This window comes from Aethalodelphis obliquidens, unplaced genomic scaffold (assembly GCF_003676395.1).
Source record: "Aethalodelphis obliquidens isolate GAN/ISIS:26980383/991018 unplaced genomic scaffold, ASM367639v1 scaffold23, whole genome shotgun sequence".
NCBI classification, from domain to species: Eukaryota; Metazoa; Chordata; class Mammalia; order Artiodactyla; family Delphinidae; genus Aethalodelphis; species Aethalodelphis obliquidens.
The window spans coordinates 20813660-20829273 of NW_020837967.1; the positions used below are offsets into that span (position 1 = coordinate 20813660).

The 15614-nt window shown below is 33.7% G+C and overlaps 1 protein-coding gene across 5 annotated transcripts in view; it reads right to left on the reverse strand.

Moving 5' to 3' along the window:
- Positions 1-15614, reverse strand: part of MINDY3 (MINDY lysine 48 deubiquitinase 3) — a 95220-nt gene that overhangs the window by 70147 nt on the left and 9459 nt on the right. For 4 of the 5 annotated variants that reach the window (XM_027121959.1, XM_027121956.1, XM_027121957.1 and 1 more), the window contains exons 2-7: positions 13044-13123; positions 9178-9238; positions 7328-7501; positions 4020-4071; positions 3029-3143; positions 374-447 (exon numbers count right to left, since the gene is read on the reverse strand). In XM_027121959.1, the coding sequence (XP_026977760.1) occupies positions 374-447; positions 3029-3143; positions 4020-4071; positions 7328-7340 (254 nt within the window). In that variant the 5' untranslated portion in view covers positions 7341-7501; positions 9178-9238; positions 13044-13123. The remainder of the gene's footprint in view (positions 1-373; positions 448-3028; positions 3144-4019; positions 4072-7327; positions 7502-9177; positions 9239-13043; positions 13124-15614) is intronic. The other variant, XM_027121960.1, reaches the window with a different exon arrangement.

The following is a 15614-nucleotide window of genomic DNA, read 5'->3' on the forward strand; positions in this document are numbered from 1 at the left end:
AATTTTTTTTCACCCAAGCAGGAAAGCATTTACAAATAAGGGTATACTTATTTCTAAGTCGAAATGAGTAAATTTCATCTATTAGAAAATTTCATGAACAGAATATTAAGCAGAATTTGTTAAAATATCCCCAGTGTCATCTTAAAACAAAATATTTCCTATAATAAATCCAATGCACACATAAACCTAAAGTGGAAATTAACGCTTCATACCTAAAGCAAACACTGCATAAAGCATAAGACTGCTCAAGTTCCTAGACCTTATGCTGCTAGCACTGACAGACAAAACTATCCGACCCAGTAGTGTTTCATCTTAGGTCAAGTCCCTAAAAACCGAAGTCCCTATGAGGAAATAATAGATTTTAGTTAATTACCTGCCATGTCCATACACAGGATCTATCAAAGGTTCACTTGAATCTTCAATTTCATTTTTTATGTTTTCAATGCCCTAAAGAAACCAAGAATTCATTGGCTTATTTTAAAAACTAAAAATGAAAATTATGGTAGTTTAAAAACTGATCAATTTATACCATAAATTAATAAAACACAATTACTTAATTAACTTTTCTCCCAAAGAATTACCCAGATTTGAAATGGGGGGTGCATTTGAGATGATAATGGTGAGTAGTAGTCAGTCTAAGAATCTTTTATTTTCTTCCATGGGCTCCACATAAGAACACAGGTAACAGATCCAATGTTGGTATGTGGGTTAAAGGAGTAGAGAGAGAAAAAGAATGTTTAAGCTTCAAGAGGAGGGAGGAGAAAATTATTGTATCCCAAAGTTAACACTCACTTAACTTCAGGTGAAACTGTATTCAAACCTAATATACCTGCTAAGGCATCTGATGTATTTTCTTAGATCATTAAAAAAACTTATTGGCACTAAATACATACACACATGAATGCTAATAAAGATATGAATTTAAATACACAAAAGGTGTATCTGGTACATAAGAAAATGGAAGGTTTGCTTCTGATTGTGTGTTCTTACATATTGGTAATTCAAACGTGCACTGACAAAATAAAATGTAGACTAGGGGGGCAGGAAGCTTCCTATTTTTCCTGAAAGCCAATTTTCAGATATTTTTAACCCCCCAAAAGAGCATCCAAATCTCTGAAGTCTAGATACTGGATAAGTACAAGAAGAGCTAGGCATTTTAACTCCATCAATTCCAAAATGACAAAGATAAACTGCCATTCATTGTGCTATTCACCTAACTTCAACCTTTGGTTCTATCTGATAACAGGCCATTTCTAAGAATTAAAGAGATGATGATCAGTAATCAAAATAGTAATGATTGTGTAAATATTACAGAAGGATACAAACAAGTGTGAGATCTTGCACTGGCCTTCTTTGTAAACAACTACACAAAACAGACTATGATACAGCCATGATGAATAATATGAACGAATGACATAATCACTGGGGAGAAAGGGCTCATCATTTTAAAGACCAGCTCAAGGAGAACAACTAGACATGATGGTTTTATTGGCTGTAAAGGACAAGGGACAGAGGAGGCATCAAAATTTTTGAGCATAAAAAATTGGGAGAATACTGAACGGTCACGATGAACTCATAAGAAACCAGTCATCTTAGATACCTCCATGACTGCCATTCCCCAACTGCTAATGAACTACCAAGTACTTTAAGTTCTTTCTCTTAAATATTCTCCTAAATGTGTTAAAATATCTAAGTTTAAAACATGCTCCTTTTCTTTTCCATGGTCACTGCTCTGGCTTAGGTTCACCTATTTCAGTAACTACTTTTCCATTTTTTCCTGACTCTAGTCTTGTACTCCACACACCAACCCCCTCCAGTACAACTCTGATACCAATTTAAAGAATCTTTTATCAACAAAAAGATCTCGTTACCCCATTGTTCACAATTTTTGTTTTGTTCTAAGTTTGGCCACATGAAAGGAAATCTTAAGTATTTCTGCACAGTATACAAGGATCTTCATATTCTGAGTCTTTCCTACGTAAATGCCCAGTCTCATCTTCCACAATTGCCTTTCTGGTATATTATGCTACACTAATACTGAACTACTTAGAGTTTCCCAAATGTGTGTTATATCCCCAATTATAAAGGCATAATCGTATGCCTTTATACTTGCAGTTCCCACAGCTTGGAATATCTTCCCACAGCTATTCCGTCCAGAAAACTTCTCCTCATCCATCAAATGATCCCTACAATACAAGGTCTGCCCTTGACCTCACCAAATGAACTTTGGCATCCCTTCACCTATTTCCCACCATGCTTTGTGCATGCAACAAACAAATAAACACCAAAACACACTGCCATGATGGAAGTAACTATTAACGTGTCCACTTTTTTTTGTTTGTTTACAACACTGAAGAGGAATGATTTAAAAAAACTGTATCCCATATTATAAGTTTAGTTCCTAGCACAGAGTCAATGCCCAATAAACATCTGTCAAATGAATGAAGTCTGATTTCAGATACAGCAAATCTAGCAGGATAACTGAGACTTAACAGGCTGCTAGAGATGTGAGGTTGGCATTTGGGGAAAAGGGTAGGACTGGAAGTGTACATGTTGGAATTAACCACATAAAGGTAAGCTGAGAGAATAAAAGAGGTAAACAACAGGAAAAGATGGAAATGAAGCTATAAGCAAAAATGTAATTATGAGGCATTACAGAAAGAGAACTAGTGATGTATCAGGTAAGTTAAGAAGGGAGTGGGGTTTAGAAAGAGCTTCCAGAAGGAGTTAAGGGGTCAAGTGCAAGAAACTGCCAATATCAAAGAAAATAAAATTCCAAAGAACTGACTGTTCTTCATAACTAGAACATTACTGATAATCTCCGCAGTCCAGAAGATCATGGGTGAAAGCTGGAAAGTGGTTAAGTAACAGATGAGTGAAGAAAGAGAAGTCAATTCTTCATTATCAGCATAAGAGATTTTAATTCTGAGATTTAGAAACAACATGAAGAATAAAATTTCTCTTCACCTCAGGAAAAATACTAAACTCAAACTAATAAAAAACAGAAGAAGTATCTTCTTCAACAAACCTTTGTCAGTAACACAGAATACAGAAAAAGCAATACTCCAAATTTGTTTCCCCACACTGAATACTGGTCCAAGACAGCATCTTTTAATTCTGATAAACTTCTGAATGATCTTTTTCTGGGGAGGGGGAAAAGAATTAAGTATTAACAACATGATGAGACTGACTACATTCATAAATAGGAAAAATTTTTAATTGTCTTCTACATTAAAATGCATACATACAAATAGGAGATTTTTGTAAGTGTATCAAATTTTCAAATACAAATTTAGCCATTAAAGGCAAAAGCTACTGCTGACAACTGTCACTATCTATAATAGATACCATTAAAATAGAATGCCTACGTAGTAGGGACCTCTTCATCTCTCAGGCGAACTGTCTGGCAACAACTTCTTCAATGATCATACAGTTATTTAAGGAATGAGGTGGCCGTCTTCTAGGATATGGTTAAGAACAAAGAAAACTTGACTTTTTAAAGCCTGAAAATTATTTAACAAATATCTGAACACCAAAGATAAGGTGTACATTTGTGGCTTCTTTTAACATGTTATATTTCAAATCAAATGCCACCCGTAATTCTATCAACATAGCTATCCCTTACCTTTTATTTTATAACAAAAAATTTAAATACTCTGATGAAAATATGGTGCTTTTAATGAAAATTATAGAAAGCATATTTTGGCAAACAATAAATAATAATGCAAATATTTGTCACACTAGAAATCTTTATATTCAGTCAGACAAACATTAAGCTAAAATGATTTTTTCATTATAATGATGAAAAAGCTTTTAATGTTATGAAAGGGTATATTTCCATAGTTAATTTGGGAATCAGAATATTTTAAGTACACATTTACAAATTATTTTTTTTTTGAAATCGGAAAACAAATTAATCCTCAAGCATACAAATCTAACTACCTTTCCACAGTACGAACAGACTTAAAATGGCAATGTGTCCAGAAGGTAAGTATTTTAAATGTTCCAACGTTACTTACTGAATTAATGCATGAAATCGCTCAAAGCCAAGCTCTTCGACAGCCAAGGCAGCTATACATAAAAGACACTTTTCAGCACTACACATGGCAAATAAATGACACAAGATACACACAGCAGGCTGTAAATACTTTCAAGCAATTAAAAGTTTCCCTCTTTCCTTACTCCCTTAAAGTTCTCAGTTTATTTTCAACTTTACTGTAACATAAATTTATATTTCAACATCTTAGTTACCATGATTATAACTAAAATGGATTTAATACTGAGGATGGAGAAGGGTGATTAAATAATAAACATTTCTTTTTTAATTCAGTTGTGCTGAAATCGTTAAAATATGAGAAATTATTGACAATCATAGTGCTTCACACATAGTTGTAATGTGTCCTGCGCTTTAAATAATCTTTCAATTCATAGCGCCAAGTAAAATCCTCATAGCTAACCTTCCTCCTACATAATATAAAATCTTTAGGCTTGATGTTTAATTATTAAACAGATGTATATAAAAAGGCAGAGCACTTTGAAAGCACACAGGTTCAACGACAGCTATAAGTTTGTTTCCGCATTTATTTGTATAACTGTTGGGAAGTTTTCAGTAACTTATTTAGATTACGTTTATTAATACAGTACAATTATAAGTTTTTAAGAAATCAAAGGTAAAGTTTACTTAACACTTTTCTAAGTGCCAGGCCCCTTTCTAAATGCTCTACGGGCCTTAACCTCATTTAATCCTCAAACAACCCTATTACCCCATTTTACAGAGGAGGAACCTGAAGCCCAGAGAAGAATCCTCCCAAGAGCCCAAAGCAATAAACAGCAGAGCTGAGATCCGAACCCAGATAGTCTCAGCTGCCCAAAGATGAAGTCTTTAAAGATATCCTACACGGATCAAAATGCCTACTCTCATTTATCACAATGAACAATTTCATACATATTTTATACAGTAAATCTTAGTACTTTCAAATATTAATTCTCACTAGACAACTGAATTGATTCGTTATGAAATCAAAATTAAAATTTTGATTTACAATGTAAAATGTCACATTATTCTAGCCTTCCAAAGTCCAGTTTTAATTTTCAAATGTTTCAAATTACTTTTTTAAATCTTTAAAAGTCCAAAAGGATTAATTTAAATAATCTTTTGATTTGTGTGTGGGAAACAAACTGAAATTGAACCTGAATATTCACTACTGCAAACAAGTGTGCATTACCAAAAGCCAAAACTACACACCACACAAGCCAATGAAATTAACGTTTGTACAGAATGTAATACTGACAAGGAGGAAAACAGTTCATGTTTAAAATTTCAGGATAAAATAAAAATTCTACCTAATCTTTTCCAAACTGTAATTGTTCTGCAGTGCCTGATTATCTGAATCATTTTACTGGGTATATACTATGAAAGTTGACATCAAGATAGTAATTTAGAGAAAAGAGGCAAGCAAAATAAAAAGCTTAGCAGGCAGGATGGTGGAAAAATATAACACAAGAAAAAGAACATAGCTGGGAATAAAGGAAGGAACAGGTAAAACAGATTGTTATATGGAATAAAAATTTTAATATAAGTTCATTTCATTGTCAACATCTAAGGTGAATTTTCAAATTTTCAGTTACCAAAACTTTTCAAATTTATACCACATTAAAAACGAATATCAAATATAGCTTCATTTCATGTCCATTTTTAAAATGAGACAAAGTAAACTGGAAAATTACTAAACTATGTTTTTTGGAGGGGAATTCAATATAATATGCCCACCTAAATGAATCACTGAAGTGCCAAAGTTAATGAATCATGAGGCCATTTAACCTAAAGCTTTTTAACCTATCAACACAGAAATGTACAGCACATCCCAGGGAGCACACAGTATACTAGGATACTAATGAAAAATGTTACAAGAAAAGATCTCACTATTTTCTTACAAATTAATACGCAGACCAGTTTTAAGCGCATATTCTTTAAAACCACTTCTAACTAGTTCAATTATTCCTATTAAAATTTTAGTATCTTAAACAACACTTTTAACCACGCTTACATGCAAGCCAGTAAAACCTGGAAAGTGTTTTAAAACCAGTGTCAATGACACATTTTTTGACTATCAACCTTGTGAATACTTGTTTTCTTCAATTGTCATTATCAACTCTAAAAATATATTAAATTCTCTTTGAAAGGCTATGTTTGAAAGGCCTGAAAAGGAAATGTCATTCAACTGTTTAAATTTTAAAAATTCTTCCTTGCAAATGCACTATTAGTAGAATCTGCCACTGTAACTGCAAAGGTGAGAGAGAGAAGGCGCTGACATCACAGAGATGGTTCAGCTCAAGGAGGCAATGTGCCTCACAATCCCACCAGGAAAGCCAGGTGTGCGTCTCAAGCAACTGAAATCTACTTTCTAGAAACTGGGTGTCTAGTTTCTCTAAAAACAAGTTCCGCAGAGATGATAGTTAATGGATTGCACCACAGGTAGATTAAGTCACTTATTCAATATAAGCACCTGGAACTACCAATTATCAAAAGCAACCTACTGGCAAGTTAATTCCTGCAAAGAAAACCAGAACAGCAACTCTTTTTATCTAGTTTCTGTACCATCAGAAGTCTCCATTTTACTAGCTCATTTTGGCAGTTTTTAGGTCAACTATGTAAGAATTTTCAAATACTAAAGACCATAGAATTCTTGTGAATGAGAACAGCTGTTATTTAATTTATCTTAAAGAGAAATCTTCAAAGTATGAAAAACTTAAATGAATGCAAAATTAAAACTCATAATTAAAACTATCTTAAAGTAATTCATCCATAGTAACCATGTCCAAGAAGTTCAGGAGGAAAAGAAACAACACGTAGTGAAGAAAAACGTCCCCTTCTTTACTTTAGGAAACAACTAAAGATATTTAAGACATTTTCCAATGTTAAAAAAAAAAAAAATCTCATTTTTCCCCAATACCAGAGAAAACATTAAGGTATTTGAAATGAAAGAATATAGAAACATGTTATTTAAGCTTTCTAAACGAGAGTTCCAAAGCTCAAAAGAGATTGTCATCAAGCAGAAGTCAACTAGAAATTTTACCTAAGTTTATTTTTAGAGATGCATTTCCTGTTTTTTCAAAAATGAAAGAAAAAATAAACAATGTAACATCCTCTAGTTAATTTAAAATAATCAAAAGGGAAATGAAAAATACTAACAAAGCTCATGAATTAAGCTTAGGCTAAAAAAGAGACCTTATAAAATGTTTAAAGCTTTTTTCCTTTAAAATTTTCAATAGTTTTATTTAAACAAACATACAAGAAATTACTTCAGGAAATCAAAGTGTATCTTACAAGAATGGTCCATTTGGCAACTAGACTGTGCAGGACTCCCAGGAAGACCAGCAGTCTCCTCAGCCGTCTTTCCTCTTAACCATGAAGCCAAGCAGTACGGGCCAGAGTCGCTACAACAAGCAGTTTCTAAAATAGCACATAAGGTGTGACAAAGGAGTTCCTTCCGCTCTCCCTCTAAAAATAACCAAAGGGTAAGTTATAACGGTTGTCTGTAGGGAAAAAAATCCTGTCATAAATAACAATATTAAGAATGCATTAATTTAATGGTGAAAATCAAGCATTTTTAGTGGAGGAAAAATCCATAAACCACCGATCTTAAACTACAGTTCAGAAAAATGTGCTTGAGGGTTAAAATGTCACCTCTGTTAAATATTTCCATTAATGAGAAAAAGAATCCTGGAAAATGCAGAATTAAACATAAGAAGAAAGAATATGCTACGTGGAATAACCTGATACTGATCGCCCCTTTCTTAGGCTGCAAATGGAGCCTTTCAGCCATGAGGATTCCTTTATTGTAGAACCAGGCCAGCGTATGGGCCTGCTGAGACCTCTGTTTTTCCCCATTTCTGAATTAGTCTAACGTCTTTAATCTCCCAGTTCCACAGGGGTAAGGATAATAAGATAACACACCGTCAGCACACACAATACCACCATCCGTTACATTAGCAGAGGCCACAGCGGTTATGCTGCATAATACAGAAACCACCGATACTGTATTGCAGTGATTTGAGCATTAGACATTTACAGAAAATAGCACAAATGCACAATTTCTTCCTGAACCTTAGCCACCCTCCCCCTTTCAAGCAGTATTAATCTCCAGAAGTAGTACCATTTTCTGAAACTTTCAAACAAAGGGGATAAGATGTATACACATCCTATGTAAAATTTTATGCCGGAACAAGCTTTCTCTCTCTCCTAATTAAAAGTTCTTTAAAAACAGGAACTGTGCCATTCACCCTCTAGCCACCAGAGCGTTTACGACATTTATGACAATGCTACATAAATTTTTTTATCCATATGAATATATTTCTGTGCAAGGAATATTATAAATTTTATTAATAAAATCTTCATGTAAATAATAGTATTTTTTGAATAGTTTCTTCTCAAATTTATTTTGCATTTTGGCTATTAATTAATTAAAAATACATGACAGTGACACTTTTAACTCAAGTTCACAACCACTAGTAGAGTCTACCTGCATGGTTTGGAATGGAAGCTGTTTTGCCCTTATATACAAAACCGCAATTATAACATATCCCACCTTCTTTCAGCGGTTACTGTGAGTTCACATAAAACTGTGCAAGTGAAGGAAATATCTTTGTAAACTGTCAAGCAGGATGCAAATGTCTGTTCTTATCAGGTAGCACATACAGTTCTCTGACTTAATCATATTGCAGAAGCCATGAAAGCTTCATTTGCAATTTAATTCAGAATTACTTGAGGTATTATCTGAATTGTGTAAGGCGTTATACTAAAAGATGCAGGAATACAAAGATAATTCTGACTTTTTGCTCAAAGCTAAATAAGACAAAACAAACATAAATGACTATCCTTATAGTATGCTATCATTTAACAGTTCAGGGAAATGCCCCAAAGGATTTTTCCCTTAGGGTAATATCCTGTCTTATACCTCTTAGGAAAGACAAATTTGGAAATATACATTTTAAAATTTGGAGTCATCCATGAAACTTTCTGAGACATTTAAAAAGTAAATCTCAGGAAAAAGTAACCCACTCATAGTTTACTTTTTAAGACAGATAATTTCAACTAAATTACTGCCAATGAATACTGCATGGATCATCTATAAAATAGAAGATGGAGTAAAAGTTGATAAAAGACAGCTATCATACCTTGGCAATCCCTCCAAGAAGACTTCTCAGAAGAAAACAGGAGCTTCTTCAAAAGAAATGCCTTTATAAATTAAAGCAATAATTATTAGAATGTATTATAAACATACCTTACATCATTCTTTTATTTTAAAATGGAAAATAAAACTAATTTGCACCTCCTTTCTGATCTTTTGAATAGTGCTATAAAAATTTCAAATGGCTTCCCTTCACGTTCAACAGTAACTGAGCATAATTACTTACTCAGAATATACTACTATAAGCTTGATTCTACATCCATACAATTCTTCCTCCTTTATAATACATATTTTCTGTCAAAGAGAAAAACTGACTCAAAATAATAACCACATAACTGGAAAATTAAAGAAATTTACTGCTCCATTCACAAAGTGAAGGCCCTTTAGACCAGGAAAAAATCTGTATTTCTCTTTGATTCCTTAGAGGAAAAGAAATCTAAATACAAAAGTGGTTCTGCTCTCCTAGCTCTGATTTATGACACAAGATGACCAAGGTGTGGGTCATCACTTTGTTACAAGGAGTCCTAACTTCCTGGTTTAACTCATAAAGCTTTAAGATTCCAAAGAAAAAACAAACTCATTTCTAACCTTTCCTTAAGTGAGCCAACTATGTTACATTGGTGATTTGATAGATAACAGTTCAGTGTGTAACAGTGTTTCCTTCTCAAAGTGTAGCTCAAGGACTATTTGCATCCTAGTCACCTGACTTGTTTATTTAAAAGACAGATTCTGACACTCCACCTATTTTATCTCTAGGGGGCAGATTCAAGAAAAAAGAGGTTACTATGGTGATTCTTACTCACAGGTGTTTGAAAACAGTAGTATTCAGATAAGAGGACTGCTTATAGTCAGACAGACCTAGATTTGAATCCTGGTTTCATTACTTTACTAATTAAAAATAATAATAGCACAAACTTTAAAAGGTTGTAGTGAGGATTATATGAGATAAACTATTAATACACTTAGCACAGTACCTGGTACCTAATAAGCAATCAATTCAAAGTATTTTAAAAAAAAATAAGTAACGTTCTGTAATATTCACGTTGAAATAAAATCTACAAATACTACAACCAAGTGCTTCTGATTCCCCCCCCCCACCCAATAACAAAAGCCATAAAACTAATATAACTACACTTGAAAACTTTGGAATGGTGAATGGGACAACCATTATTTCAACACTAATAGAACCACCATTAGCATTTTGATATACTTCCTTCCAGTCTTCCTTTCATACCTGTTTTAAATTTTATTTTAAGTGAGAAGCATAATGGGTACGTGATTGTTTTCCACTTTTCTGTTTTCCCACACAATTCATAACTTTAACTCTTAATCTCTACATGTCTATTCAAGCTATTAAAATTTATTTAAACATTAGTCCATGTTTAAACTACATTACTGTGCATTACGTTGTTTGCAATTTTTTTATACTATAAAATATATAATATATATATAAATATATGTTTTATATATATATAAATATATATAAAATATATCTGGACTTGCTCTAAAAAAGCTTCTTCTTGAATACAACCTTTTCCATATTAAGGATTATTTCTTTAGGAAAGATCCACAGAAGTACAATTATTCTCATCAAAGAATCTGCATTATCATGGTTCCAATTATAACGTAAAATTCCTTCTCTAGGTCAAAGTACCAATTTGTACTACATAGAGGTATCTGAGTATGCCAGCATCACCCTACCCTTATATGCACTGCCAATTATTTCATATCTAAAGATTAGAAAGAGTAAGCATAGAATCTAGTTAAAGTTTTATTTGTACTTTCTTGGATTCCTAGCGAGGTTGGACATCTCGATTCCTTGGTTGTCCAGCATCATACCACCTGTCATGACTGCATACACTTGCCCGTTTCACCTCTGAGGTTTTAGTGTTTTTCTAACCAATTTGTAGTTCTCTGTATAAGAAAGACACTGATTTATTGCTAATATTACCTCACATTTTTTTCTGAGCCTGGAACTCATCTTTTATCTTAGTTGGTAATGCATTATTTTCAGCTTTCTGTGCTTATTATATCAAGAATAAACTTGGTATATGCTACAAATAACCTAAATTCAGTTTTTCCCCTCAAATTATCAACCAGTCCTATCAGTGACACTTAGTAAACATTTTATTTCACCACTGATTTATATTCCTTCTTATGATGGTATGTGATTAATTCTTGGTAAATTATTATATGTAATGTGGTCTACTACTGTATTATCTATCGGGTTCCACAATATGCCTATTCTTCTAGCAAAAGTGTCATGTTCTAGTTTATATAGTTTAAAAAAGTTTTAATATCTGGACTCGCACATTTCCCTTCATCACTCTTAGTAATTTAGTTTTGACTTTTACATTGAAATATTAATATAAACAAAATTCTTCTATGAATGAAAACATTTATATGACTATGAAGCTAAATTACTACCTCAAAGATACATCACAGTTTTGAACATTACAATTAACCCTTGTTACATAGCAACCCCACTTGTAAAAATAACTACCATTTTGGAATATACTAAATTTTATAAACATGAAACTGCTGTGGTTTACTTTGATTTAACTGTATTCAAAGACTTGAAATAAAGACCCTAAGGGTATTATTATTATGGTCCAAGAGGGTCTATGTTAATATAATCTAACATGCATATGAACAGGACAAGTAATCTTCAAATTCAGGTAAGATTCCTACTAGCAACCAAAATCTGTCTCAATTACTCAAAATAACAGCCTCATAACTAATTTATAGTTAAATTTTATTCTTTATACTCTGTAATCCCCAGGCAAAGCTCAAACATTCAAGTTTTTCTTAAATTTTTTTTGTAAATCTACTAATGAAAAAAAATGTATCAACTTTACTCTTCAAAGAAATAAAACAACGACCTACAAAGGATATATTTTAGAATGAACCATAAAGGAAAACTTCTTTTCTCCTTCAGAAAATACATTTTAAATTTAATAATGTAAGTGTATGGAGTATAAGGTTTGAGAGACAAATTTACTTTGCAGCTAACAGTTCAGGAATGCATTCTTTATGCCCAATGAATAATAAATACCACATTAAATATGTATTTTCAAAATGTGCTGATTAAAACAAACAATAAATTCAAGCTTCTTTTATAACAGTTGTAAAGTTACACTCCTGTTCAGACATTGTAAATATTATAGCAAACTGAAAATTCAATTCTCCATTTTAATAACGTAATGGTTTATAGCAAATCAGCCTCTGAATTTCAAACAATGCAACACAAAAAGATTCAAAATCAAATACATACATTGAGATTCACTCTACCTTTTGCCCAAAGAAAAAACCTTTTTTTTATTTTGGGGATTCTGTTTGAAATTGGTTGCTACTAATTTTACTTTAAAGACCAAAGCTAGAGCCTAAAACAGTATATACTGTCAACTTATTTTAAAATTTGATAAAGTTTTAGGCCATGAAAATATTAATGCATCTTCAACTTTTTAGAAAAACCGTTTTTAAAGACAGAACAAATGTAAATAGTACCACTGCTACGGTGTCACTATCTTTGGCATAAAATGTTATTACTCAACAGATCACTGTATAAGAGAGATGCCATGATCATTAACTCCAAATTTTCTGAAAGTCAGAGAACACCTACTATGTTTTCTTGAAAATAAAGAGAGCCAAATGGCTATTGCTGTGTAACCTACTCATGTTCTGAAATCATTTTTATTTTGGATATTTAAAGCAATTGACAAGAACAAAAGTTAAGAGGTAACTGATCATGCCTCATGATTACAGAGTACAGGTATTAGAAAACAGAAAGTAAAGCATGAAACGTTGGAACACGTCCCTCAAAGGAGTTGGTAAAGTAGCAGTCTATGTTACCTGAACGGGTGCAATAACAGCACAGGGGCCACCTTCAAACTGTTCTAATGCAGATCCCTCTGATTCACTAAACACAAACCCTAAAAATGAAAGCAAGTAGCAAAGATTAAAAATGTAATTCAAGTAGTAGCTAAAAGAATTTTTAATGTACTTTGCTTTGAGAAAGATCACTTATCACAACAGCAAAATATCCTCAAGTCAGTCAAGTGCAGTGGTTCTTAACCTTTTGGAGGATAAAGGAGCTCTTTGAAAAAAGATATGGAACCTAGGCTCCCTGCCAAATGCACATAAACACACACACACACACACACAATTTTGCATCCAGGGACCCCACTGAGTGGACCAGAGAGATAAAGTGTGGCCTTCAGTAAAAGGACACTAAATCTGATTTTTAAATAATTTACTGAAAGGAAGACTTGACAGTCTACATACTGAATTTAAACAGATATTTTAGGACCCTTTTCAGAAAGTACCTTTTTTAGTTTCAATCTTTGAGTCACATTCTCTAAGCTAAAAATTAAAGAACATCATACACAGTGCATGTGGCCATATTGGTTCTATCTTAATTTAAACACTACCCAACTAGCACTGACTGAGTATCTAGTACAAGTTCCTGCAGAGAGCACCGGCACACTGCAGAGAGCTTGGGGCCGGAAGTCAGGAGAAGTGAGTTACTATCTGTATAAGCTTCAGGAAATCATTTCACCTCCCTAGGCCTCATACTTAGCTTTAAAATGATCACTTCCAATTCCAACACGCTAGGAATGTGTGAAATTTCACTAATGGTCATAATTCTTACATTTATTTAACAAACATTTAATGACCCTGAGATACTATACCAAGCATCTACGATATATAAATGACGTGAACGACAAAGTCCCTAGTCTGGAGAAGCCAACAGTCCAGGTGAAGACAGACATCTGAACAAATAATTACTAAGATGAAGGGATAAACGAATGTTATAACAGAAGTATGAAGTGTTGAGGATACACAAAGTAGTGACTTGATCTGAGTCAAGTCATACCAGCTAACTTTAAGGCTGACCTTGAACAGAAATTTATCAGAGAGGCAAGGGTGGCAGAATGACTTTCAGGTAAAGAAAATACCTTTATTAAAGGAAAGAGGTTTCGTAAGAGCAGGACAAGTTTATGGATCAGAGGGAACGTTAATGCAGCCAAAGGGCAGTATGGAGGCACATGGGAGAGATGGGAAAGGGGAGGAGGGAGAGCTGACAGGATGTTAATACTGGGAAGGGCCACACCATGACAAGTACTAATTAAAGGAGTAATACAATCATACTGGTATTTTTTTCTTTTTTAAAGGACCAGAATGGGGAAGAGGCCGTTTCAACACACCTATACAGTGCCAAACTAATAAAAGAAACTTAAGTGTGGAGGGAAGACACTATATCCAAACAGTATTTCTAAGGTAAAAATTAATATTTGATGAATATGTGCAAGTGGGGAAAGGCTTGGGACATAAGAACTTAGAACTGACTGACGTTTCTAGCTTGACACACTAGATAGCAGGACAGATAAGAAACAGTATGAAGCTTCCCATTCCATCCCACCTCCTCTCTCTTTACCCTTCAATCTCTCTTTCAAACAGTATTTAAATGTATCTCACATATTTAAAAACAAAAAAAAATTCTCTTCAAGATTCTACCAAAAGGTCCTTGGTATTTACCCAAAGGAGTTGAAAACTTACGTCCACACACAAAAACCTGCACACATTGTTTACTGCACCTTTATTCCTAATTGCCAAAACTTGCAAGCAGCCAAGATGTCCTTCAGTAGGTGAATGGATAAATAGTACATATTATTCAGCATTTAAAAAATATTAGCTTGCAAGTTGTGAAAAGACATGGAGGAACCTTAATTACATATTACTAAGTGAAAGAAACCAATCTGAAAAGGCTACATACCATATGATTCTAACCATATGACAGTCTGAAAAAGGCAAAACTATGCAGACAGTAAGAAGATCGGTGGCTGCCAAGAGGAGGGGAATGGGTGAAGGGTTGAACAGACAAGGCACAGAGGATTTTTAGGGCAGTGAAAATACTCTGATCTTATGATGATGGATACATTCCATTACACATTTGTCTCGACCCACAGGATGTGCCACACCAAGAATGAAAACTGTGGACTTTGGGTGATAACGATGAGTCCACGCAGGTTCAACACTGTAACAACCAACGTACTACTCTGGTGGGGGACACTGACAGTGGGGTGGGGGGCTGTGCATGTTGAGGGAGCAGGAGGTATGTGGGAAATCTCTGTATCTTGCCCACAGTTTTGCTGTGAACCTAAGATTGTTCTAAAAAGTAAAGTCTTAATTTAAAAAATCATTTGACCATAGAAACAACCACCACCACCTTCCACCCAAAACTCCAAACACCACTCTCTCAAAGCCCACCTAACTGTCTACATGCACTGTCTCAATTTCCTTACCTCCTAATTTACCCAACCCACAATAATTTGGTTTTCAACCTGTGACTGCACCAAACTCATTCTCACCAAATTCATCAATGACCAGACAGGCGATTTCTCAAGTCTTTCTTATTTCAGA